At 48.9% G+C, this 25,378-nt stretch overlaps 4 protein-coding genes across 4 annotated transcripts; 2 read left to right on the top strand and 2 right to left on the bottom strand.

Moving 5' to 3' along the window:
* Positions 1-247: 247 nt before the first annotated feature.
* NDUFAB1 (NADH:ubiquinone oxidoreductase subunit AB1) lies at positions 248-2,423 on the bottom strand (the record flags this gene model as incomplete). Its single annotated transcript, XM_079542793.1, has 4 exons — positions 248-403; positions 1,367-1,478; positions 1,993-2,080; positions 2,160-2,423. The coding sequence occupies 3 exons, from the start codon at positions 2,421-2,423 to the stop codon at positions 1,387-1,389; spliced, it is 444 nt and encodes a 147-aa protein (XP_079398919.1). The 3' UTR covers positions 248-403; positions 1,367-1,386.
* A 212-nt stretch (positions 2,424-2,635) lies between these two features.
* PALB2 (partner and localizer of BRCA2) lies at positions 2,636-11,957 on the bottom strand (the record flags this gene model as incomplete). Its single annotated transcript, XM_079543099.1, has 13 exons — positions 2,636-2,861; positions 3,713-3,861; positions 4,856-4,943; positions 5,301-5,417; positions 5,576-5,737; positions 6,014-6,099; positions 6,569-6,730; positions 7,228-7,311; positions 7,906-8,705; positions 9,420-11,303; positions 11,541-11,643; positions 11,726-11,785; positions 11,868-11,957. 13 exons carry the CDS (start codon positions 11,955-11,957, stop codon positions 2,636-2,638), a joined length of 4,011 nt encoding a protein of 1,336 aa, XP_079399225.1.
* An 86-nt stretch (positions 11,958-12,043) lies between these two features.
* Positions 12,044-14,142, top strand: DCTN5 (dynactin subunit 5; the record flags this gene model as incomplete). The annotated part of the gene is made up of 6 exons (XM_079542785.1): positions 12,044-12,091; positions 12,180-12,248; positions 12,512-12,630; positions 13,090-13,201; positions 13,859-13,961; positions 14,045-14,142. 6 exons carry the CDS (start codon positions 12,044-12,046, stop codon positions 14,140-14,142), a joined length of 549 nt encoding a protein of 182 aa, XP_079398911.1.
* A 4,733-nt stretch (positions 14,143-18,875) lies between these two features.
* PLK1 (polo like kinase 1) lies at positions 18,876-23,708 on the top strand (the record flags this gene model as incomplete). Its single annotated transcript, XM_079543098.1, has 10 exons — positions 18,876-19,259; positions 19,348-19,516; positions 19,602-19,746; positions 20,246-20,339; positions 20,877-21,096; positions 21,399-21,557; positions 21,777-21,854; positions 22,315-22,469; positions 22,933-23,115; positions 23,502-23,708. The coding sequence occupies 10 exons, from the start codon at positions 18,876-18,878 to the stop codon at positions 23,706-23,708; spliced, it is 1,794 nt and encodes a 597-aa protein (XP_079399224.1).
* Between the last annotated feature and the right edge of the window lie 1,670 nt (positions 23,709-25,378).

Here is a 25,378-nt window from a genome sequence, read left to right as displayed (position 1 = left end):
TTTGAGTGGGAAGAGTAGCAGTACCAGCAGTGAGATCACAGACTCAGCTCAGCAGCAGAGGCTGTACTGGAGCTCCCACTCAGGTATACGATGCTCTTTCAGTCTGCCACACAAGGAGCTCTCCAGGAGGTGCAGCTGATGCTGCCAGCTCACAGTGCAATGAGCCCCAGCAGTGTCCCTTACCCTAAAAACCAGCCCCAGTGGGCTGCAACTGTGAAACAAAAGGCATCAACACCATCATGGTCTTATATATTTATTCCTTTTTTCCTCGTTTTCAAAGGACAACATATTCAGACAGCTTTAAATACAACGTCCAAGTACAACTTTCTGATGAAAGCAGCAGCAATGCAGCATGTGCGCTTATGCCCACTGACATCAGGGCCATCCTAGTGGTAGACATCTCCTGTTCAAAAAAAACATCCATGCATTTAGTAATTCATCAGCTGGAAGCTACCGCATTAAGGAACAAAAGAGGCTGGTCTGGCAGAGACATTGTTATGGGAACTGCTGAGCCACGGCCTGAACCTCTGATTGACCACCTGAGGGGAGCACTGAGTCAGCCAGAGGAGCACAGGTGAAGGCGATTCATCCGTGCTGCCGTGAGGGGTGGAGCCTGGCTGCACACCCCCAGACCTATTTAAGAGCTGACTGCCAGCAGGCAAGGATCTCTTCTGGAGATCTGCTCTGCTGGAGTTTTGTAGTGAGCCCAGGATAAGGGGTAAGCTTTCTATCTATTCTCTTTTTGTTATCATAATCTGCTTTGCCAAACTCTCTTGTTTATTTTGTAATTATAACATCTTAATATTCATTGATTATATGCATGACAAGTGCTGAAGAACACCAGAGGAAGTCGCACACATACATAATGGCACAAGTCTTGCAAGACTGTCACTTTTTTTTTCCCCATCCGTTTTTGGCTCAAAAAGAGCAGCAAACAGCTCCTTCACTGACCCTTTACACCTCAATCTCAGGGAAGATCGAGGCAGAGGGGAAGTGAGTAGCATGCACAAGAGCAACAAACAGGAATCTGCTTCCACGTGCTCCTGATGCACACAGCCCTGAGGCCATCGCTCACTTCCCCTGCGGCCCCCAAGTGCCTCTCAGGCTGCCGCTGGAATAACCCTTTCCTCATCGTTTCCTTTCCTGCCGCTGTCCCAGGCCGTGGCTGATGAGAAAGCAGCCGCTAGCTGCAGCTCAGAGCTGTGCTGTCACCCACCGCTAGGGAGCGCCGCTCAGCACACTGCGAGCAGCTGAAGAGCTCTGAAGGATGGACTCCAAGTCAGTTCACCATCTGCTAACAGAACTGTAGATTCCTGCAGCGCTTGGTGTGGCATAGAGACCCCTGCAGAGGCACGTTTATACTTACTCTGCTTTGGAGAATTGCTTTTATTCATAAACATCCTTCTTATCTGCAATGTAATCTACAATCTCTTGTGGACACATTAATTTTTCTGCATCTCCATCAGGAATTTCAAAGCCTGAAAGAAAGCACATAGATTCAGCCCAAAACAATGGAAACAGGAGCAAGGCTGAAGGAAGCAATTACTGCTGGCTCAGACATCTGCAGCACAGCCAAAAATAAATACACAGGGGCTGCTTCTCCACTGCAGTCAGAGTCAGCATCTCGTTCCTACAGCGAGTTTCAGGCTGTGCCTACACCTTACATGACAGTGACTCTGGATAGGAGACAAGGCAGAAGCAGCAGGGGCTGCAGTGCCAGCCAGTGTCCCTGAGCACTGCTGAAGCCATCGGTGCCCAATCAGGACTCCCCCAACACAGAAGAGGGAGATGTTCTGGGTAACTGCAGGCAAGCAAGAGCCAAAGCCCCTCGGGTTCAGTTTGCTGCCGAACGCTCATAGAACAAACAGAGCTGCAGCCTGGGATGGGGAGCGCGGGGCTCTCAGCAGCGGATCTGCCCCGAAACACAACCCAGAACGCGGAGCTCCTCTCTGCCCGGTCCACGCGGACGCACACCAACGCCCGCGCCATTACCGAACTCGTCCTCCATGGCCATGATGATCTCCACTTGGTCCAGGCTGTCCAGCCCCAGGTCCTTCATGAAATGCGCCTCGGCCGTCAGCTGGGGGTGCACACAGGCAGTCAGCTCCCGCTCCCGGCCCCGGCCCCGCCCCCCCCGGCCCGGCCCGGCCCCCGCTCGCCTTCTCGGGGTCGATCTTGTCGTACAGCTTCAGGACGTACAGGACACGCTCCTTGATGTCGGCCAGCGTCAGCGGCGGCAGCTCCGAGTAGCGGCGGCACGGCACAAGACCCGCCCGCGGCGCCGTGGGGATAAAGGCGGGCTGCGGGGCCCGCGGGCGGCCGGGGCGGAGCGTGCCGAGCGCGGCGTGGGGGACGGGGAGAACGGCGGCGCCGGCACGGGGCAGCAGGCGGCGGACGCAGGCCGAGAGGACACGGGCCGCCATGGTGACCTGATCCCAGCAGCCCCCGCGCCGCGCCCGGAAGCGCGCGTGCTCGGCGCGAGAGCGACGGCGGGCGGGGGGGAAACGGCGCCCTCTGGCGGCGGGAGGCCGCGCGGCTCCCGATCCCGGTACGGCGCAGACGGACGGAGCGTCACCGAACCGAAGCACTTTAATGACAGCAAGAAACGCCGCGCGCGGCCCCGAGCGAGGCGCGGTCAGGCCGCCCCGTGCCGCGCGTAGCGGTACACGCACACGCTGCCGTCCGCCCGCCCCGCCAGCAGCCCTGCGTCTGCCGCGCTCCAGCGCACCAGAGTCCAGCGGCTGTCCGAGCCCGGCGGCAGCAGCGCGGTGCAGCGGCCCAGCAGCAGATCCCACACCGCGATGGCCCCCGACGTCAGCACAGCTGCAGCCGAAGCGTCCTTCACCTCCCCTTCCAAGTACCTGCGGGAGACACCTTGCGTCACCGGGCTGCAGCTCGGCTAGGAGAACGCCAGCACAGCCTTCAATGCCCCCCCTATTATGCCCCTAGAAAATCTACACTAGCTCTAACACACCTAAAAAATCTGCAAGCACGTTTAAGCCGATGTAGAGAGCCAGGTTATGTTAAATATTGCATCTTTAGTGCATCTGGAAGAAAAGGAGGCTCATGCAATACTCCCCTGTCCTCAGAAATTGAAAGTTGTTCTGCTAGCCAGGATCTCAACCTGCTACCGCTCGCGCACACAGGAAACGTGAGGGATGTAAGCGCATTACAACACTGCGTCTTAAATAGATTAGCCTTCAAAATGCAAGACACAGGAAGGAAAAGGTCATCAGACTGCAAACAGCTGCTTGACATAAATAAACCAGGCAAAGCGGTACTTAACATCACAAAGGCTGACACCAGTCTCATTTGCACGTATTTTCTCAGGAGGTTTTTGACTAAGGGGTTGGTCTGATGAATCCAGCTACAGCATCTCCATAATCACTTTGACTGGAGGGGGGGGGAAGGGAAAGGAAGCTTACAGCGTGGCTCTGGCGAGCAGAGCCCTCCTGCTGAGCCGTGACGCAGGGAGCTCAGAGGTTAACTCCCAGATTCGTGCAGGAAGCAGGCAGGAAAAAGCCAACACCCTCGCTGCATTATAACAAATGCACAGCGCGAGTGGAAGTGATGGATGGCAGCCCTCTTATCATCGGAAAGATGGCGAATGGCTCACTGCCAGCACTGCTGCTCAGCTCGTTAACTGAGTCTCCTCCAAAACCACCTCAAAGGTGCCACAAAGACGAGCAGGCAGCATCCCCAAGGTACTTGCCTTCCAGTGTGTCCAGGTGGGAGGGAGGAAAACATCACCCCGGTGCTTCTGGCTGTTTTCGGGTTGAAGGCGATCACACGGAACGCGGGGTTTCCACAGGACTCGCTCTCTTTGGCATGGGGATGACTTAAAACAACAAACAGGACGCCCTGATACACAGAGGACAAATACATCACTAAAAATAACAGTAAGAGAGGAAAAAATTCCGAGGAATTTTCCGATAATTAATTGCTTCATTCTCTATCATCAAAGCCCCACGGACAGTGATGCATTGTTTTTACTGAATAAAATACAAGTGGTTTTCTTATCAAATTAGTTAGAAAGCAAAGCAGCTGCTGACTGATAAGGGCTGATGTAATGCTCAGTGACCCCATGGACTTACATGCTTACCTTTCTGCTTGTAAAAGCTAAACTTGCTGTAAGACCAGGGGACACTGAAAGTAAAATTTCTGGGCCTTAGTTTAATCCTTAGGAAATTATTAATTTAACAAAAGTTCCTTGTAAACCAGCACAGCAGCTCTCAGAACAGCCACAGATAAGTATGAAATATGATGGGATAGATATTCACAAGAAGTCTCCAAAGAGTCTGACTCAAACCACTGTTATTAGACAAGACATTCTTGTCCCAAAATAATACATGCTTACTAAGAGCAATCAAATCCTTGACAACCATAAAATCCAGCCAGATCACAACACAGGTGGAAGCAAGTGGCAAAGAATCACGTGTGTGAAGCCTGGCTTTGAAGTTTATATCCTGAGGGATATTATGTAAATAATAGCCACTCAAATAGGTTGTCTGATGATGGCAACGTGCCTCATCATGCTAGCACCTGCCTGCACAATGAAAGAGACTAATGAGGCACTGGCATTGGGCAACAGTACTACAACAGTAAGCTGCTCCCCACTTAGCAGCTTACCTGGCCGAAGCTTTGCAATGCACTTTGATGCACCACTTACTTATCAGCATAATACAGAAGGCCAATAATTTGAAGAAGACAGTGTGGCTTATTTGTTCTAGTTAACCTGTTTTCTTCTGAAATATCTTCAGTGATTCTAAATAGAGATGATGTTTCAATCCACTCCTTCAAGCTCCCACCACAGTGCAATCCATGCATAAACTGAGTGCCATACTGACATACGTACAGAGTCAGAATATGCTCGATGGCAGATTGAGGCTGGGTAGGAATAGCCAATGTGCATCTTCTTCAGGAGTTGGCCTGTTTTCAAATTCCTGCATTGGTGAAAAGACAAATTCTGACTGCATTTCCTCATTCTGGTTTCCCAGATTTGTACCACTACACAATTAGTACCACTACACAAGACAGTTTTGATTTCATAGGAAGCAAACTGAAACATGACAAGAGGCCACTGGAAGAGATGTACTGAATATGACACAAATGGAATTACAGCAGCACAGTTCATTCACTACCTCCCTAGCTGCACAGAATTTAAAGGGCCAGACCAGGCCCTTTGATAATTATTATCTCACAAGCAAATCAGCAGCCAGCCAACACGCCTTCATGATGTCTGCAGATGTCAGAGCCACCACTTACACCCAAAGCCATTTAATTGCAAAGGAAACACTGACCAAACTGCAACACTGTTTACTGCAGTGGTGCCAACCAAGGCGTCTCTCACTCCTTCTACTTCAGCAAAAGCCAGAACAGTTTCTTCGGGAGCCATCAAAGTCTGTCTGTCCTTGCACCTGAATAGCAGATGCAAACAAGTGAGAAAAGGCAGTCAGAACAGTAATTGCGTTCTGTACTCAGCACACTTCCAAAAGGAAGAGAAACCCCACGCTTTTCTACATCCCTTACTTTTGTACCTGCCATACCAAGACCACCCCAAAACTAAAAGACTCACCTTCCTGACTCCGAAAGTGATACGATTTCCACTTGCTGCTCTTGCATGGCTCTGCTGCTGCTGACCAGCCTTCCATCCTTTAGCCCAAGAACAGCTTTTATATTCCCACTTTTCACTAGTGATTGCTTGAATGAGTCATTCTCAGAAGAATAAAGCAAGAGCCTAAATTAGGAGAAAATTATGCTTAACAACAGAAGGAAGCATAATTCAAATACACCTCAGCATATTAAAGAAATCCATTTAAACAGTCTGTCCCCTCCAGGGTGAATAAGCAAATCTTTATAAGTGATTTTTAGAAATCCCTTCTATATTTTCCAAGAATAAAAGCGACTGAAATAGTGACACATTAGTAAGAGTCAATTTCAGCTACTACACAAGAGGAGAGTAAAGCTGCAACTATTTGGGGAGCAAAACATTAGGAAGAAATAAATACAGTACCTTATTTCTCCAATCTCCAAATTTCCCAATGCTATACACACAAGGTTACAGGTGTCTGGCAGAGGAATGATCTGTATTACAGGAATCTAGGACAGCACAGCAAGAATTCCATGTTACCCACAATGTCCCTCTTCCTTTGACTACATTCCCATTTTCTAGAGTGTTTCAAGCAAAACTACATGGGGCAGAACTAATTTTCAGACCCCTCTGAAGAAACACACTTAGTTGAACAGCTGATTTCTTTGCTGCTCATCTAAGTAAGCAATCCCTACTGACATGACACAAAAGGTGTCTCCAGGGATCTACAAGGAAGAGCACAGAGCAGCCACCATTCATTCAGTACATGAAGTCAAGTTCCAGCAGACAGCATGGAACCATACAGAACACTGCCCTTCCTCATCACCAGTGGATGTCATTCTGTTGCCTGATGCAGTGAAAAACACCATCCAAAGAACAAATCTTGCACCCAAGACTTCAAGCTCCTTGTTTCTTTGGCATTAACACAGTGATACAAGAAAGCTGTTTGAGTTCTAGAAATAAAGACTGTGCCCTTACCTCTCCAAGTTGCCAAGTATAGACCTTCTCCCAGCAATCAAATGCCTGAGGTTTCCACAGGGAAACTGAATTCTCACAGGCAGTCACCACACACAGCTCTCTGCAGCCAGCTGCTTCCCACCACACACTGCTCACATCCACAGCACAAGAACTTGAAGAATCCTGTCCAAAACAAAACAGTGCTGGTTTTCTTCTGATGCCTACGATAGCATGGAGGCTCAGATCGAGAAAAACACTTCTTGACTGAGCACAGTGACAACTTGAGGCTAAAATTGAATATTCAAGATGTTAATATTCAAGTAAAGTGCCAGTGAGGCACCACAGAAAACAAACCTGGTGGATTGTGCCCTGAGCAGGGAGCAGTCAGCTCATCTAACAAAAATCACTTGTCATATAAACCAACAAGGACCCCACTGAGCCCAGAGCTGGATGTATCATATTAGTCAGAAACAAACTCTGAAATTCTTTCTCAGTCAAAATGACTTTTTTAGGAATTATTTAGCATGCTTTGTACATAAGACATAACTGATTGAATTAGGCAATGTGCTTTTTGTTGGTTTCTTTTTTTTTTTCCTCCAACTTGTCACCTTGCATTTTATTGCATTTTTTGTTAAACTTTTATTAAAGAGCTGTTAGACAATTGTCTGATGTTATCCTACCTTTAGCTTTGAAACAAACTGCAAGTTCTCTTCTCTCAAGCCATCAAGCAGCACTGGAGTCAACTGTTCTGCTTCAGGTTTTTTCTGCACAAACAAGTAAAGAATCAGAATAATTTAGCTTCAAAATTAGACTCAGCACCTGCAAGAATGAGGCAGAACTGTGAATTCACTTTGTATGCACTAGAGATAGCAGCTGCAATAGAAGCATCTCTTTCTGCTCTTGCATGCCTCTGAAAAACATGAGAGCCCAGGTAGTTCTCAGGTGACAATGGGCTAACCTACTCCTTCACACCACTTTGCACCTCTCAGCAGCATTCCCACCCTTCAGAGACAAACCATTTTCTCAGCAACCATCTCACAGGTAAGATGTAAATGATCCTAGCTGAAAATTTTCCTTAAGGTAGAACAACATTATAAGGGTGCCAAAAACCTTTTGTTCTTTTACTATTTCAAACACGGGCTCTGAAGCCCACATCTGTAGTTTTAAGAAGGATTTTAAAGAGCTTGCTCTTCAGGGAGAAGATTTTCGGCAACAGATGAAAACCAAACATTTACAAAGTCAGCTTACAGACAGCATGTAGGGCTGGCATCCAAGGAAGTCTCTCCTTATAGGTCAGGTGAGACTTTGGATGAGGACTCACCCACAAGAATACTGGCATAGGACACTTGGCATGTTACCTGTTCAGGAGAAGCTCTGCTGGATCCCTCACGTTTGCTTTGTGATTGCTGATGCTCCTCCAAGTCCACAGCCCCATCAGACCTATTATTAGGACATCTTTTGAATTCTAAATGACATGTTGTACCTTGCCCCTCCTCCTTCCTACCACAGCTGTCCAAGTGCAGTGGAATGGCAGAGCCTTTGCATTCCCTATTATCCCTGACCTGTGCAGGTGCTTCTTTGGATGAATGCAGGCTCACTTGCAAAGGAGGTAGAGAACATGTGTTGGGGAAGACCTCGCTGCATACTGATGGTAAAACAGCTGGGGTTGCACCCAAGACAGGGAAAACAGATGAGGAAATCTCAGACTCACGCTGAGCAGGAGCAGCAGTTAATAGAGTCCCCATGGGAGTAAATAGCAATTCATGTGTAGAAACTCCCACCTTGGCAGCTGGGCTTTCCAAGTGAGGTAACTCAGACAACCCATTTTCGAATGGTGAAAGCAGCTTAGTTTTAAGCTCTTTTCCTTCTGCATTTATTTCTGGAGTTTGTGCATCCTCTGAAGCCACACCATCTCCAAACACACTAGGAACAAAAACCTCCAAGTTGTTCCCAGGGGAAGATTCATATTTCCCAAGTTTCAGTTGTCCAAATTCTTCATCAGGTAGATGAAAGTCTTTGATATCCAGCTTGGGGGCCAGCCACTGCAAACTGCGGAAGGAAAAGAGAGAGCTGGACATATCAGGGTCTTCAGCAGCAAGGCCAAGAGAAGCAGGACCCTCTGAATCCACTTGATGGCCAGGTCTTCTTTTGTTCTCACCTGGAATTCAAGAGAGAATGTCATATCATAAATTAACCAGCAACCACAATCTCTTATCAAGATTGTCACTCTATTTAAAAAAACATAAAAGTCCATCTGAACAGATGGAAGTGGAACCTTCTAGGAAGATGCTACACTCCACAGTCGCTCTGCATCAATGCTTCAGCTAAAATATCACTGCCAAAGACAACCAAAATTGATTGAGTGCCTGACCAGGTTGTTTTGTTTTTCTCCAAACATTTTCATTTTCCTACATATTTCTGGACTTGGAGTCAGTAATTCTCATCTTTCTGTTTCATGCTTAGATTTTTTTTTTCCCCCACACAAAAAAAGTCATTAATATGCAGATTCAGTTGGAGAAACAGAGATTTATATCCATTTACTGGAAAATCAGGTACAGTGTGCACAATGTTGACCTGAGCAGACAAGGCAGCTGAAGAAGTTCCCAGCCCTGCTCCTCGTCCATGCACAACTGTTCCTTCTCTGTCACTGTACTGAGGCAGAAATTTCTGGAATTGCACAAGGAATTTGGGCACCATCATGATCTAAATTAAGAAGAAAAAAAATAAACTTGTCAAGAAAAGAAAACCAACCCTATTAGATTTTCCTGAATAGAAATACAGCAGGGTTTGAACAGCAGTGCATGACCACACCCAGCTGTTTCCTTGCCTTGGTCTTTGGCTCAAGCTTTACAGCATGTGTTTGATGAAATACCTTTTGAGATGTGACTGTTCCTGTGCCTTGCAGAGGAACGAAGGGAGCGGCGCAGAGGGGCTGTGAGGAGCTGCTCAGCCCTGCAGGCTCTGTGCGTTTGCTGATTCTTAACGTGTTTCACTGGATGTTTGTCAGACTGACACACACTTAAGTTGCATTCCAGATCACTTGTGTGGCTGGTAAAAGTTTCATTCCCTGGGTTCAGAGAGTCGCTTTTCTGCAGTGGATTCTGGACTTGTTCTGAATGAGACTCACTGCATTTGCCAAGTACTTGGCTTCCACCAGGAGGATCAGCGCTCGCTGGCTGTATCATACCTGTCAATTCAGACCCAAGAGCTGCAACAACAGAAAACTGTCTCCCATCCAAAGATGATTTTTCAAGATTAGCCTCACAGTTCTCCTTTTCACTCTGATACTCATTTGATAGCAGACTACTGCTTTCCCTTGGCATTACGAGATCCAAGCTTTCTATAAGTTCCTGTGATGTTTCATTTGCAAGGGGCCTGCAGGTAGACTTTCTTTTTCCCTTTTGTTTCCTCTGTGATTGTCTCTGATCTCGCTTCGTGCTGCTGACGCTGTTTTGAGAAATCGATCCAGGTGAAGTGCTGCTACCACTGGATGCAAGAGGATGTTTCTGAGGACTAGAATTCACAGGATCACTTTCTGCACAAAGGAACGGCACAGCTGCTGACCCCAAATGATTTTCAACAGTTTCTTGGGAGGGCTGACCTAAGCTTGTATCTTTCTGCTTGCATTTACTTCTCTGACCTTTCTTGCTCCTGCCCAGATGACTGAGAATTACAGCATCAAGGTCCACTTTCCTCTGGCAGTTAGACATGCGTCGAGTCGTCCTGACATAGTATTCAACTGGAAAGGGAAGCCCTTCAACCACTGTGCAAGAGTTCAGGGCACTTTCAGGAGTTGTAACCTTTTCTTGATGAGAAAGTCTTGACTGAGTTTCAAGCTGCTGATTCTCCACCAATTTTTCAGCATTATCCAGAGGGAGCTCTGAAGGAAAGGCATTTAAACTACCAGTGTCATTTTGATTTTCTCCATGGACTTTGCTCTCATTAATCATACTGTTACTTGTATCAGTGGGCAATACTTCATTTTCTGACATTAAATCCAAAAGCCTGCGTAATTCTCCCTGATCTTCACACATGCTCTCAGTGTCCATTTCTTTTACTGTCCCGAAATATTCTTTTTTACCACTGCCATCAAGTGAAACAGATTCACCACTCTCTGAACACGGCTGTGCAGCTTCCCGGTTATCAGATGTGACTGTGGCACCTGGGGACTCAGGCTGCCAGACATCGTTGCTGTACCCCAGAGCACACGGGAACAGCTCAGACACTCCCAGAGGAATACTACCTTCAGGCACATCCTGCGAAACTCCAAACTCTGCACCTGGAGGAGTTAAACTGCTTTCCTGCCCCCCCGTGAGCACTGGTCTGGACTCCATTTGAGCACTGTCCTCTGAGAAACTGCTTCGCCTAAAGACTGGTGACCTAAGTTCCTCCACGCTGGCAGGGTGGTTTTTCACCATTACATCAGCACTGATGAGATGCACATCATGCGCCAATTCTTTTCCTTCCGACACCAGAATCTTTGTCCTCCTCCTCAGCTTCATCATACTTCTGGAAATTTGATTTTTTTTCTCCTCAGTTGCAGTCATAGAAAGTCCACAAGAAGCATTTTCCTGGCTAACCTGTGTACTGTTTGCCTGTGAACCGTCCTGCAAGCTAACTTCATTACTGAAGAACTCAGGACTATATTTCAATGGGACAGATGTTTTCGCCTTTGTGTTAGGGCCTGAGCAGGTTTCAGTCTGTAGGTGACACATTTCACGTCTGCCAGCATCAGGAGACATGTTATCACTACAGCCTGTGGGAAGAAATCTCGTGTGTGTAAAGCACACCCATTAAAGCTGCATCCGAGAAAAAACATCACACAATAAAATCAACTTTGGCAAGAGCGAAAGGCTGTGATCGAGCAGCAAGGATCAGAGAGCACCCGGTGAGGGGAGAAGCAGATGGCTGCTGCTGCAGACTGCAATTTAACAATGGGTGCCGAGTTCCGGGCAGCGGGCAGGGAACTCCGCGTGGCCGGGCCCGGTCCTACCTGTGGGGCTCCGCGGGGCCTCCTCAGTCCCGGGCCGCCGGGCTCCTTCCGCCGCCGCCGCCTTCCCGCCGTGGCTCTTGGCCCGCTCGGCTCGCCGCGCCCGCTGGGGATACAACACGGTGGAGGGGCTCGGCTCGGCCGTGCGCACCTCCTCCCAGCCCCGCGGCCCGGCCCGCCCCGCTCACCCGCAGCCGGCTGACGGTCTCGCTGTACTCCCTCCTCAGCAACGCTAGCTTCTCCCGCAGCTGCAAAACACAACGAACCGAGCTGGGACCGCAATCCCGGCCTCGGCTCCGGCCCGTCAGCCCCGACACGGCCCGGCCAGACCTTCTCTTTCTCGGCCCCGCTCAGCACCGCACCGCTCGCCGCCTCCGCCATGGCTGCCGCCTGCCGTGCCCATGGCAACCGCGCCGCCATTGGCCGCGCTCACAGCGGAAGCGCCGGCTGGCGGCAGGAAGTGACGCACCGGAAGTCCAGGGTGGCTTTGCGGAAGTGCTGCGGCCATGGAGCTGAGCGAGATGTTGTACAACAAGTCCGAGTACATCGAGACGGTGCGGTGCGGGGCGGGGCCTGGGGTCCGGGTGGAGGGGTTGGGCTCTGGGCTCGGCTCGGCTCGGCAATTGTCCCTTCTCCCCACAGGCGTCGGGCAACAAGGTGAGCAGGCAATCCGTTCTCTGCGGCAGCCAAAACATCGTTCTCAACGGCAAGGTAAGCAGTGGGACGGGGGAAGGCTGCGTCTGTCACAGCGCGGCGCCGCTTCTTGTCTGCCCCCGGTGCTGCAGACGGCAGTGCTTTTGTCCGTGGCTCTGCCTGTGCTTCACCTTGCTTTGTGTGTCTGCTTTGAGCACCACACTGCCACTCTGGAGCACTGTGTGCGTTTCCTCGCACAGTCTCCCTGACGTGAGTTTATATAATAACTGCGAACACTAGCAGGTTTCAGCTCACTTATTTCTCTTCCCTTTCTTGTCCAGACAATAGTTATGAATGACTGCATCATCCGTGGTGACTTGGCAAATGTAAGAGTGGGGCGGCATTGCGTGGTGAAAAGCCGCAGTGTTATCAGACCACCCTTCAAGAAGTTTAGCAAAGGGTAAGAGGTATTCTTTCTTTAGGAAGCTGAGGTTGAAATCTATATGCTTACAATATATATTAATTTACCTAAGGTTTGCATGTTCAGAGGGCTATGTTACTTTGTCAGTAATTTGCATAAATGTCCCTTTAAAACTCTCCCTCAAATGTTCAGTTTTATCTTGAGAGTTAGCGTTTCCTTCATACTATAATATGGAAAGACTGAAATATTACAATAGGCAGGTGATGAACGTGTTTCATTTGATCTTTGCTTATTTGCAGGTCTTCCTGTTGCTTATCTTGACCATCCTTTAGAAATACCTGAGGAAAGAGTAGTTACTGTTCAGTCTTCCATAGTGTCAAGACTACATCTGGTATTCCAGATGGAAACAAGAGACTTTGCAGTGTGATTTGGGGTCTAATAACATTGTCAATTAGTTTATATGTTGTACCATCTGAATAAAACACTCTCTTGTTGCAGGGTTGCTTTCTTTCCTCTCCACATTGGTGATCATGTCTTCATAGAGGAGGACTGTGTTGTCAATGCAGCCCAGATTGGCTCCTATGTCCACATAGGCAAGAACTGTGTCATTGTGAGTACTTTTTCCCAGTCTTTTCTTGAGCCTCTTGAAAGGTTCAAGACTCTTAAGACTTTGTAAGAGTAGTGGAAAGGTATCGGTGCCAACCATCAGAAACAAGTGTACTTCCTGTACCTGTGCCTTTCTTTTCCATCTCCACAGAAAGGGATGCTTTTGGTCTTGCTATTCTGAGGACAGTGGGTAGAACTGATGACTGTTCAGTTGATACTGTTCAAAGAGTCAAGGGCTTGCTCCTCTGCTGTCCCTTTGGCTAATGAGCCTGTCCAGGGATGGTGGCCATCACATAAAGTACAAGTGCAACTGCGATTCTGTGCAAATATTGCAGAATAGTCAAGGCCACGCTGCTGAATTGGAGAAGCCCTTGCTATGTTACTGCATGACTTGAGTTCTAGTTTGCACGCTGTTGTAAGTTAATATGCAGCTGCACATGTGTTAGTCAAAAGCAGACAGATTTTTTTCCTCAAGATAAAAAAAAAAAAGTGTATCAGCTCTCAAATGCTGCTGGGAAGAGCATTCAATTTGGGTAGAGTTTTATTTCCATGATCCGCTGTGCATGTTTTGAAGAGTTAAGCTTGCTGAAGCTTATCAAATTTATCAGGAATATGCAAAGTTGTATTTTAAGTACGAATTCTACCTAATCTTTTTTTTTAGGGTCGTAGATGTGTTTTGAAAGACTGCTGCAAAATCTTAGACAACACAGTACTACCTCCTGAAACAGTAGTTCCACCTTTCACAGTCTTTTCAGGCTGCCCAGGTATGCTCCCTCTAATTTTACTTGTACTTGCACAGTGTTCTTCTGCAAGAACACTGATGGTCAAACTCATGTTCTTCTTCTAGGACTCTTTTCTGGTGAGCTCCCAGAATGTACCCAGGAACTCATGATCGATGTTACAAAGAGCTACTACCAGAAGTTCTTGCCACTAACTCAGGTCTAGTAGCCTATTTACCATGTTTCAGAGCAGTAAAGGCACACAAAAGTATTTTGGGAGCAGAGAGAAGAATATTGTTCAAAAATTCCAGGGCGTGGCCCTCTGCTGTTCCTGAACACTTCTGTGCTACCTGAACACTAATGGTCGGGCCAAGCAGTCCCCTGTGCAAGCTGCTGTGTCTTGTTGTTTAACCTTTGCATGTTCATCTGAATGTAATTCATCCCATGTTGTCTGAATTGTGCCATTAAATGTTCTGGAGCTAGGAAAGCTGATTCCATTCCCTAAGGCAACATCTCCTCATTGCAATTGGGGAACAAGGCAGAGTTGACAACGTACTCTGCAGCCGAAGCCTGTCTTTTGTCTGTTCTGTTCCTGCCCCAAAGTCAAGGGGGTTCACGTTTGCTCAGAGCAGCCTCCATCTTAGATAATAAGTGCTGTGTGGCTGACGTGCTTACTGTGGGCAGTATTTACCATGGTTCATTAGAGGCAACTCTTTCCTTCATAAAAATACTTGCTGATATGTAAACCTGTTTGTTGAGATTCCTTTTCTTGCTGTGGACCGTGATTCTGTCCTGTAGGGCCAGGATATCTTTTATCATCCTGAGATTGACTTTAGGCTGTCACTGTATGCCTTGCCTGTGTCCTGGTTTTGGCTGTGACAAAGTTCATTTTGTTAGTGGTAGTTCACGTAGGGCTACATTGATAATACACTGATGTTTTAGTATTTGCTGAGCAGTGCTTACATTGAATCAAGGCCTTCTGCTTTCCGTGCTGCCTGCCAGTGAGGAGGCTGTGCGAACACAAGAAGCCGGGAGGGGACACAGGACAGCTGACCAAAGAGATGTTCCATGCACTATGATGCAGCCCTGCTCAAGAACAAAAGCTAGAGGGAAAGAAGGATGGGGGAGAGGGAACGTTCAGAGTTATGGCATTGGTCTTCCTAAGTTTACAGGTGACGGAGCCTTGCTTTCTTAGAAATGGTTAAATATCCACCAGCCAATGGGAAGTAGTGAATACATTTATTTTTTTGCATTGCTTGTGTGCACAGCTTTATCTCGGCCAGTGAGTTTTCTTACTTTTCCCTTTCTAGTTCTCTGTTCTCTCCCTCATACCTCTTGTGGGGAGTCAGCAAATGGCTGTGTTGAGATTAAACCACAACAGCCTGACAGGACACTTCTCAGATTTTATTTCTTGAAGCAGTCACAAGTCCCGTGCTCTTGCCCATCCTACAGGGTTAGGACTCTCACGGATGGTGTATGTTCTTTTTCCTGAACACTGCAGACTATAGGGAGCCAAAGGATTTTGGAAAGGAAAGTACCATGCCCCTCTCAGAGCTCAGTGCGGCAGAAAGAGTGGGAATCCAAAAGCAGAAATTGGAAGTGGCAGGAAAATGCTGCAATTCTCCCCATTTGTTGCTCATTGTATATATTTGCACAATACATTTTGGTGCTTTTTTTTTTTTTTTTTCTTCATTATAAAACTTCAGATGGAGATTCAGACTTCTTGAAAAGAGTGAATCCTTCATTTTGGACAAGTAATGCAGCAGGATTCTTATTGGGAACAGCTGTGTGCAAGTCAGAGACAGCTCACACTTGCATGTACCTGACACAGTAGTAGACAGCTGACCAAAAATGAATCTGCCTGTTCTGGTTGTGTTTTATTAAAGCTTAACATTAGCCCTCTGTAGCTTTTTAAACTGGGACTCCTGCATGTTGTAGCGTAGCAGTGTGGGGAGGGCAGAATGTATATTGATTTGTGGTAGGTGTGCAGCTGAGAGGTCAGCAGCCCTGGAGCCTTCAGCTGTTGTATATCGTGCAGAATGCTGCGATACTTTGCATAGCAAACAGCAACACAAGTACTAACGTGTAGAAAACTGCTCTTAATCAAATGTAAAACCACTGTCTGGTTTGTTTGTATTTTTACTGTGCATAAATTAAAGCCTTTTTAGTTGTTCAAGTAACTTAATGTTGTGACTTTTTAAATCAAACTTGAGACCAGAATGAGGTTCCTGTCATGCCTGTGCATACGAGCCACAGCCTCTTGTTCTGTGACTTGCAGGCGTATCACGTCAGTGCATTCAGCGTGGTGTGAATCTGCTTTCTGCATCTGAGCTGGTGACTTTCACTAGCAAATGGTTGCAGTGTAGCTAGTTTGTAATGGCTGTGCCACAGAATGAATGCCTTTGCTTCTATTCTTGATGCCAAAGTGAGAATCCTAATGCCTCCTAGGTGACTGTACAGTCCTCTCTTCAGCTCTGAAACTTAGCACTGCTGTTCTAGCAGCACTGCTTCAAGCATTTGGAAATCAGGCCATCCCAGATGGTATGACTCTTTTTGCAAAAAAGCAAGAGCTGAAGCCTGCTTGTGTGAGTTGAGGCTGATGTCCCTGTGAAAGTCCCAGTCTTGCCATTTTTTCTACCCGAGTGGAAAAAATTCCAGGTTCTAAGTGTTCCTTGTGCTGCATCTGTACTTCAGGCAGTTTTCTAATTTACTTCAACTTCCAAAAATGTTCACTTCCTCCTGTCCAAAATCTTCGTTGCCCTTGCAAAAGCTGCTTGTTGAGGGACTATCTGAGGCCTCCTTGGTCACCAGACCAGACAGGTGTTGGCATTTCTATGAGATCTCCTGCAAGTCAGATACTCTTGTGTTTGTAGTGCCACTCACAAATATTGTTTTGCCCTGTTAGCTTAATGTCAGCCATCTCTGGAGATGTGGGAAGCAGCGCTGCGCTTGGTCAGGGAGGGCTGTGTGTGCTTTGTTGCCATGGTGTCCCTTCAAGGTTTCAACACCACATAGTACACTTCACCGGGATTGCTTGGTCAACGACCACAGAGGGCAGCAGGGAAGCCGGGCTGGCGTGGGGGGGGGGGAGGGGGGGGTACGAGGAGGTGGCTGCCAAATTAAGGAATGCAAGCTTGGGAGTGGAAATGAGACTGCAACTGGAAAAGACACATTTCCACAACCACTTGAGCAGTGCGACTGCAGCGTGCTGAGGGATGTGTAACTACACAGAGCATTACGTGTTTCTCAACATATTCTTCCTTCCAGCAGGCTGACCCAACCCTTCTGCTTTAATTAAAACCTCTTTTATTGTCTCTGTTAAGGTGGCCTCTGCCAGGGTTTAAAAAGTCACCACTGAAGATCTCAAATGCTCAGCACTGTTAGCTTTCCTTACATCTGGTTACTTTATCCTGTCCTCTGAAGCATCACTGACCTGGGCTCACCTCCACACCTCTGCCAGCTCTCTCCCACGATGCACCCAGCTAGCCTGTAGCCATTGACACAACTGCAGTATCCGAGGTTCCAGCAAATTGCAAAGCACAGAATATACTGGTCAGGGCCATCAACTCTCTCCTAAAAGAAACAGCTTTCTTTATTGGGAAAGGGAAGCTACAACAGAACTGTCATTTGACTTTCAGCAGGGTGGGACCATGCATGCCTGGAAGGAGAAGGTGTGCTCATGGCTAGAGCTGCCCCAGGTGGTTCTTGCATTATTCATGGTTGTTTTCCTTTGGCATTCTATTCTGCTCCAGCAAGTAGCATGATCAGATTAGGGGACAGGAATGTAAAGTTACTTTTCTCACTAGATGATGTTAGGCTACAGAAGTAAACTCTCCAGGCCTGAGTGCATGCGGTTGGTTGCTGACATTTTCTTTACTAAGTTGTGTTCCACGTGATGGCTGGCAAGGGGAAAAAATAATCAAGGAGGCTGGGTACAATCACACCCACCTGGCAACATGTCATCTCGGTGGCACAGAGGGAGAAACTGAAGAGTACACCAACAAAATGGATGGGATTCTACACAATAAAAATCGGCAAATGTCAAATTCTTGGATCAGTGTGGAAATATATTCTATAAGCAAAATGTTGCCACGTGGAAGCGTCACAACAGTGTGTGTGAAAACAAACTGTGGCGCTGCTGCTTTCGAAGGAAAAGCACATCGAGTACAAGCTAACGTGAATCCCTTTGTGCAGTACTGAAGTGTGGCAGCGTGAAAAGCTGCTCACTGCCCACGGGGAGGGGGAGATGGGCAAAACCGCATCGGGTGATTCCAACAGCAGCTCCTGCCCTGGTTTCGCTCCCCGCACTGTGCAGGGGCACCCACAGCTCCACCGGTGCTCAGAGCCCCGGCCAGCCGGACCGCGGCTGTGTGCAGGGATGGGGCACCGCCACCTCCGGGCACCTTGAGCCGTTCCTCACCGCCCTCATGCAAACAGCTCCTTCCTCACGTCCAATATAGTTTCAGTTTGAAACCGCTTCCCCTTGTCCCATCACACAGAGCCTGCTGCAGAGTCTGTCCCCTCCTTTCTTATAGCCCTCCTTCAGGCGCTGAAAGGCCGCTATCACGTCTCCCCGGAGGCCTGTCAGTGCCTGTCAGTTCTCCCAAGGAGGGGGATCTGCTCGCTGCCCGTAGGCGTTACGGGAGCGGTCTCGGTGCGCGCCAATAAACCGCCGCAGTGCGAGGCGTTCCTCTCGGCCGCATGGCGGCGCTCTCTGCCCGCCCCGCCGGCTTCTGTCTCTTTAAGCGCGGCGGGCGGCGTTGCTCCCATGGTGCCCCGCGGCGGGCGGCGTGGATTTTAAATCCTCTCGACCAATGGGCAGCCGTCGCGGGCGCGTAACGCTCGGGGGCCGCGTTTGAATCGGGTGAGCGCTGTCGGTACAGCGCGTCCCGCACGGCTCCGGTTCCGGCCCCGCTTATCCGCGGCTTCGATAACGCTCCCCGGTCCGGCGGCAGCACGATGAGCGCGGCGGCTGGCAAAGCCCGGCCGGTGGCGGCGGTGGAGCCGGCCCGAGCTGGCGGCGCGGTGGCGGCGGCGGCGGCAGGCAAGGAGGTACCGAAGGTGCTGGTGGACCCGCGGACGCGGCGCAGTTACGTGCGGGGCCGCTTCCTGGGCAAGGGAGGCTTCGCGCGGTGCTACGAGCTGACCGAGGCCGAGAGTCGCGAGGTGTTCGCGGGCAAAGTGGTGCCCAAATCGCTGCTGGCCAAGCCGCACCAGAAGGAGAAGATGTCCATGGAGATCGCCATCCACCGCAGCCTGGCGCACCGCCACGTCGTCGGTTTCCAGGGCTTCTTCGAGGACAACGACTTCGTCTACGTGGTGCTGGAGCTGTGCCGCCGCCGGGTGAGGGCAGGGGGGCGGCGAGCGGGGGGCTGTGCGGGCGCGGCCGGGAGCGGGCTGACCGACGGCCCACGTGCCTTTCTACCCGCAGTCGCTGCTGGAGCTGCACAAGCGGCGGAAGGCGCTGAGTGAGCCCGAGGTGCGCTACTACCTGCGGCAGACCATCCTGGGCTGCCAGTACCTGCACAGCCAGCGCGTCATCCACCGCGACCTCAAGCTGGGCAACCTCTTCCTCAGCGACGACATGGAGGTGAAGATCGGTAGGTGTCGCGGTGCGGTGCCCCCGTGGCCGTCCCGTCCTGCCCGGGTCCTGTCGTTGCTCCCATCTCTCTGTCTCTCCCCAAGGTGACTTTGGCCTGGCTACCAAAGTGGAGTACGATGGTGAGCGCAAGAAGACCCTGTGTGGGACCCCCAACTACATTGCCCCGGAGGTGCTGGGCAAGAAGGGGCACAGCTTTGAGGTGGATATATGGTCCATTGGCTGCATCATGTGAGTCAAAATGTCTCCTGCAGGACTGTGAGGTCTCTGTGCCCCACGTCCTGTTGGCCTCTGTAAGGTTTTGGTGTATGCTGTAGTTTTGGACATGCTGTATCCAGCACACTGCCATGGCTGAGCCCTGCTGCCAGCTGGCACCTGGCCTCCCTGGTGCTCTGAGCACATGGGTATGTGTGTGTCTGCAATCCAATGTGCTACATAGTATAGCTGCCTTGGGCCTTTTTTTCCCCCCATATGCTCATTTCCTAACTGAAGCTGTCTCCAGAGGTTACTGGATCTCAGCTCTCTTCTCAGTGGTGTAGGAGCCAGACACAGTACTGCAGTTACTATCTCTACTGTGCTTCTAATGCTGAAGTGTTCTGTTCCTTCTGCTAGGGGATTGTCCTTAGGATGAGATTTCTTCTGCACTCAAGTCTTGTCTTTCTGCTGTCTTATGCAAAAAAAAAAAAAAAAAAACCCCACCTAATACACTTCTATGTCTACAAACATGCAGGTATACTCTGCTGGTGGGGAAACCGCCTTTTGAAACATCTTGTCTCAAAGAAACATACATCCGAATCAAGAAGAATGAGTATACTATTCCCAAGGTACTGTACTTCTTATGGGTGGATCCATTCATCTTGCAGCTGTTCTTGCACCATCCTGTTTCTGGCACTTAGTGGGCTCTCACATAATAGTGAAGCAGCTATTATTGTAGCCAGCTGGGAAAGGGCTGTATCAGTTGATGGCAGAGTGAACCTGTAAGGCCAACTTCTTCCTGAGGGGTCAGCAGCACTCCCTTTGATTCAGGAAAAAAAGCTCTGCCAAAAACTAGGCAGCTGAGCAAGTCTGTTCAATTCTATGTACTGTAGCCGCAGATGAAGTCTTGGGCCAAGTCTCCATCTCATCTCACCGCTGTTGATTTGGTCTTGCTAAAGTCAGTTGATTTTAAGCTTTGCATGCTGTCAGGAGACTGCTCTCCGTATCTGTATGGTTCTGTTTCCCAGGCTTGTGTCCTGCTTGCCTGACCCAGAGCCATGCTCTGATCAGAACCTTGTATCTATCTGTTATACTATACAGAGCAGATGCCACTAGTGTGTGCTTGTCCTTCTGCTCGTCTCACAACTCTGCCTGTCTCCTCCTAGCACATCAACCCCGTAGCTGCTAACCTCATTCAGAAGATGCTAAGATCTGACCCTGCCACACGCCCAACTATCAACGAGTTGCTGAACGATGAGTTCTTCACATCAGGGTACATCCCCAGCCGCCTGCCCACCAGCTGTCTCACTGTTGCACCTCGATTTTCAATCGCTCCCAGCACACTTGAACTGAACGGGCGAAAGCCACTGACGGCACTCAACAAAGGTAAGGGCAGGTGTCTGGAAGTGAGGGCTATGGATTGCAGCGCTGGATGAGAGCCTGCCTGGCCTCTAGCAACATACAGACCCTCCTTTGGGAATGTAGTGCTGCCTCACCTACTCTCCCCAGTTCACATGGAAACTAGAACATCTCATGTCTGGGAGCTGTCCTTGCTCTTTGTCCCGAAAGCAGGAAGCAGTTCAGCTATGAGGTGCATAACATGTTTCTTACAGCTAGTGTAGAATGTAAATTGCTGCTTTTAGAAACTTGCAGCTCATGTTTCTGCAATCTTCTCTTTCCCGGCCCAGGACCAGAAAGCCCTGCATTAGAAAACTTGCCTGAAAAGGAAGATGCAGCTGGGCTGCGAGAGGTGGGAGACGCCATTGAGTGTCACTTAGCTGACATGTTACAGCAGCTGACTGCAGTCAACTCAGCCAAACCCTCTGAGAGAACAGCAGTGAGACAAGGTGAGTCTGGCGATAATCCCACAGGCACTGACCTTTCTGGATAACTTGCTTCTGTCATTGATGCTCTTGGCTAAATTGAGGGACCAACTGACCTCACTTCAACCTGGAAGGCAGAAAAGCAATGCAGAAGCTACTTACCTTCCTCTTGGCCTTGCTTGCTGTGGTGCATGCATAGGATGTCTTGAAATGTCTTCTAACAGACTCCTTTTCTCTTTGCAGAAGAAGCTGAAGACCCAGCCTGTATTCCCATCTTCTGGGTTAGCAAATGGGTGGACTACTCGGATAAGTATGGTCTAGGTAAATAATGTGGTGGCAGTACTTCAGCCTTTTCTAGTTCCTGAAGCAGCTGGTAGAATCTGATTTGTGCTCAGTGTAGGTTTAGTTCTTTAATTGTGATTTTCTAGTCTAGATTTTCCAAGAGCATCACCAGGAACATCATCAAGCACTAAGCAAACACAGAGTAGTGGCCACTGAATATCCACCCTGGCCACACTAAGGGTGCATGCAGCATGATCCTGTGGATCCAGAGTGGCTAGCATGTGTACTCAGTGTAGGAGTTGAAGTTGCTTATGCAGCAGATAATGCAACAAGGGAGGTTGACAAATTCAGAGGAGAAAAAGTGCCATCTAGATCTCTGTAAAAAGGAGCATCTTTAAAATTGGTGAGGTGGCCTTCAGATGACAAATATTCCAGCTCTGTATTTCATGTAACCAAGGGTCCCACATGTGGAAGTCTAACAGGCTTTATTTTGAACTAGGTTATCAGCTGTGTGACAACAGTGTTGGAGTTCTCTTCAATGACTCCACTCGTCTTATTATGTACAGTGATGGGGACAGCTTGCAGTACATTGAGCAAAACAACACCGAGTCCTACTTCACTGTGAGATCCTGCCCTTCTGCCTTGAACAAGAAGGTCAGTCCAGAGGACAGGAGCCCTTGTTGGTGGGTGGCTGTTTCCGGTGAGACTTCTGCAGGTCTTTGCTATCAGGGTAGACAATGGGGAAAAACATCTGTAACTTGGGGTTACTTGCATTCAGCAGGCTTTCTATTGGCTGGTAAAATGTGACCCAAAAGAGAGATGCTGGCAGCTTTCACTGTTTGTTCCTAGTTGTTAACTGAGGCTCATTTCTGAGCAGCTTCACAGAAATAAGCTCTTATAAAGCTTGCATGCACTGAAGCATTCAGCAAAGTGAGTCTTGTACTCGGACAGCAAAGTTAATTCTGGTGGTACTTGAGAATTTGCAGCAGTTTGTGTGGTGACCCCTTAAGCTCTGAAAGATGTAAGAAGTCTCTGAATTTGTGGTGACAGCTCTTACTCTCTCCAGATACCAGGGCTCATCCTCAGCCTGTCTGTTCACAGCCTGTTCTATTCGCAGATAACACTACTGAAATACTTCAGGAATTACATGAGTGAGCACTTGCTGAAGGCAGGTGCCAACATTACACCTCGGGAAGGAGATGAGCTGGCACGTTTACCCTACCTCTGCACGTGGTTCCGGACCCGCAGTGCCATCATCCTGCACCTCAGCAACGGCACTGTGCAGATCAACTTCTTTCAGGTGAGGCTGTTGTGCTGACTTGCTACATTCAGTGCTATATGGCAGGCTGGTGATCCCTGCAGGCAGTTATAGCCTGAGCTGAAGCTTTGCCCAGTGAACGTAGCACTAGAAGGCTCCTTGCTCTGCTTGCTTGTATTTAAACCATCCAGCCACTCCTAGCTCAAGCGGTTGTTTCCTTTAGCAGGAGTAAAACTGCACAGTTGGTGCAGCATGAACGTTTCCCTTTGATTCGCTCTGAGTAAGCGCTTTCTTATTGCAGCAGTGTTGTGCTTTGTCAGAATGCTGCTGGCCTGCAGTTGGGATGACCTTGCTGTGATGGTTCATCCTAAGGACCGTTTCACCATGGAGCAATGTGCTCAGGGTGACCTTGTGTTCTCTCCCCACAGGACCACACCAAAGTCATCCTGTGCCCTCTAATGGCCGCTGTCACATACATAGATGAGAAACGGGACTTCCGCACGTACAAGCTGAGCCTCATTGAGGAGCACGGGTGCTGCAAGGAGCTGGCCAGCCGACTACGCTACGCTCGCACCATGGTGGAGAAGCTCCTCGGTTCGAAATCTGGCTCAGCCCGTGTGAAATCCTCCGTTTAGGCTTTGGTCTTGATGGAACCAACATCTGTGCCAAACTGGCTCAGCTGTGGACGGGGAAGTCTGTTAGCATCCCTTGTACTGTAACCTGCCATCACACAGCTGGGCTCCTGCTGCTGGGTACGTTCCAGTTGCCCCCAGGGAGCCCCTGATGCTGTGATGATGGTGCTGTGTTCACTGTGAGTGGTGCACGAAGGGGTTTCTTGCTCCTCCCAATACAAAGTGTTTTTAAAAATTACTTATATAGTCTTTTTTTTTTTTTTTTTTCTTAACTTTTCAAAGCCAAAAGCCTGACTCAAAAACCAACCCTCTTGTTGGAGGTTCCTGGGCCTTCTAATGAGATAAAGTGTGGGGTTCTCCCCAGAACTATCATGTAAGTTTTGTACATGTCTGTGGCATGATGCTCTGGACTTGTTTCCTTTTGTTGCAGCACAACTAAGATATTTAACATGCCCAGGTTGAGACTGAGCAATCTGCATTTTAATACTGAATTTGTTCTACATGAAAACTAAACTTTTGTATATTGCATAACTTGATTAAAGATTGTTCTTTGGAGTGTCCAGCCTCTCTTGGTTCCTTGGTAGGGAAGCAGTAGCATGTTGCTTCTGGATTCTTCTTGACCAAGACCTCTTCCATAAGCTCTTCCCCCCCCCCCCCCAGCTGCTGGCTGAGCTCAGCCCTGGACTTGTTCTTTGGCAATGCCAAAAAAAAAAAAAGCCAAAGAGAACAGCCCTGGGCGTTATTGCAGGAGGAAATCAGTTCTGTGCCTCCCCCTCTTCTGTTTGATCAGAGCTTTTGATTATATTTCATGTTGTGGATGCTTTGCTAACAGTGTAGTCACGTGAGTGCTGCAGTAGTCCAGTGCTGATGGCTGGCACCTACTGGTGCTCTTGTTTAAAGCAGGACAAGCTTTTTTTTTATTATTTTTTTACAACATTTTGTATAAAATGTTCATGGCTATACAGTGTTCTGAAGATAAACCAGGCACAAATGCCTTGTTACCTATGTAACAAGATCCCATACCACAGCAAAAAGACGAATGGGCCTGCACAAACCCAGCTTGCTGTCTGCACTGTGCTGGGGGCCTCGAGCCTCCCCCTGGGGCTGGCAGACCCCATGCAATGAGTGAGGCCAAGGCCCTGGGATAGATGCTGAGCACTGATCTGTGTGCTGTCAGCTGGGGACAAGGACCATGTCCAGGGTCAGCACTGTGCTATCAGTCCTGCTCCCATCTCTGTGTTAAGCATGCAGACAGCTGCTTCTCCAGGGGGGAACAAGGCTGCTGATCTGAGGAGCGACCTGTGGGCTCCAGCAGCTGAGCTGCAGTGCTTCCAGCTGTTCTCAGGAAAACTTTTTTTATTTTCCTTCCCTGGCTTCTTAAAATACTACATCTGCAGTAGAGAATTTTTATTCTCTGGTCTCCAGGCTGCTATGTCTGACCCTGAGGTTTTGCAAAGACAGAAGCTCCTGTGGGTTTGGCAGACCCTGCACACACCACACGGTGTCTGTGTCCTCATCTCACCCTGTCCAACTCTGTGGGGAGAAGGATGCCAGAAGGTGCTGGGGCCTCCAGGAGGATGGCTGCTGCCGAGTCCCATACAGGTGAGCCCCAAAGGTCGATGCTCCGGCAGCCGGGGGCATGAGGAGCAGTGCTGCAGCCACGCTGACTTTGC

The sequence above is a fragment of the Tetrao urogallus genome (genome assembly GCF_951394365.1).
Source record: "Tetrao urogallus genome assembly, chromosome: 15".
Taxonomy (NCBI): domain Eukaryota; kingdom Metazoa; phylum Chordata; class Aves; order Galliformes; family Phasianidae; genus Tetrao; species Tetrao urogallus.
This window is presented reverse-complemented; position numbering and strand designations above follow the sequence as displayed.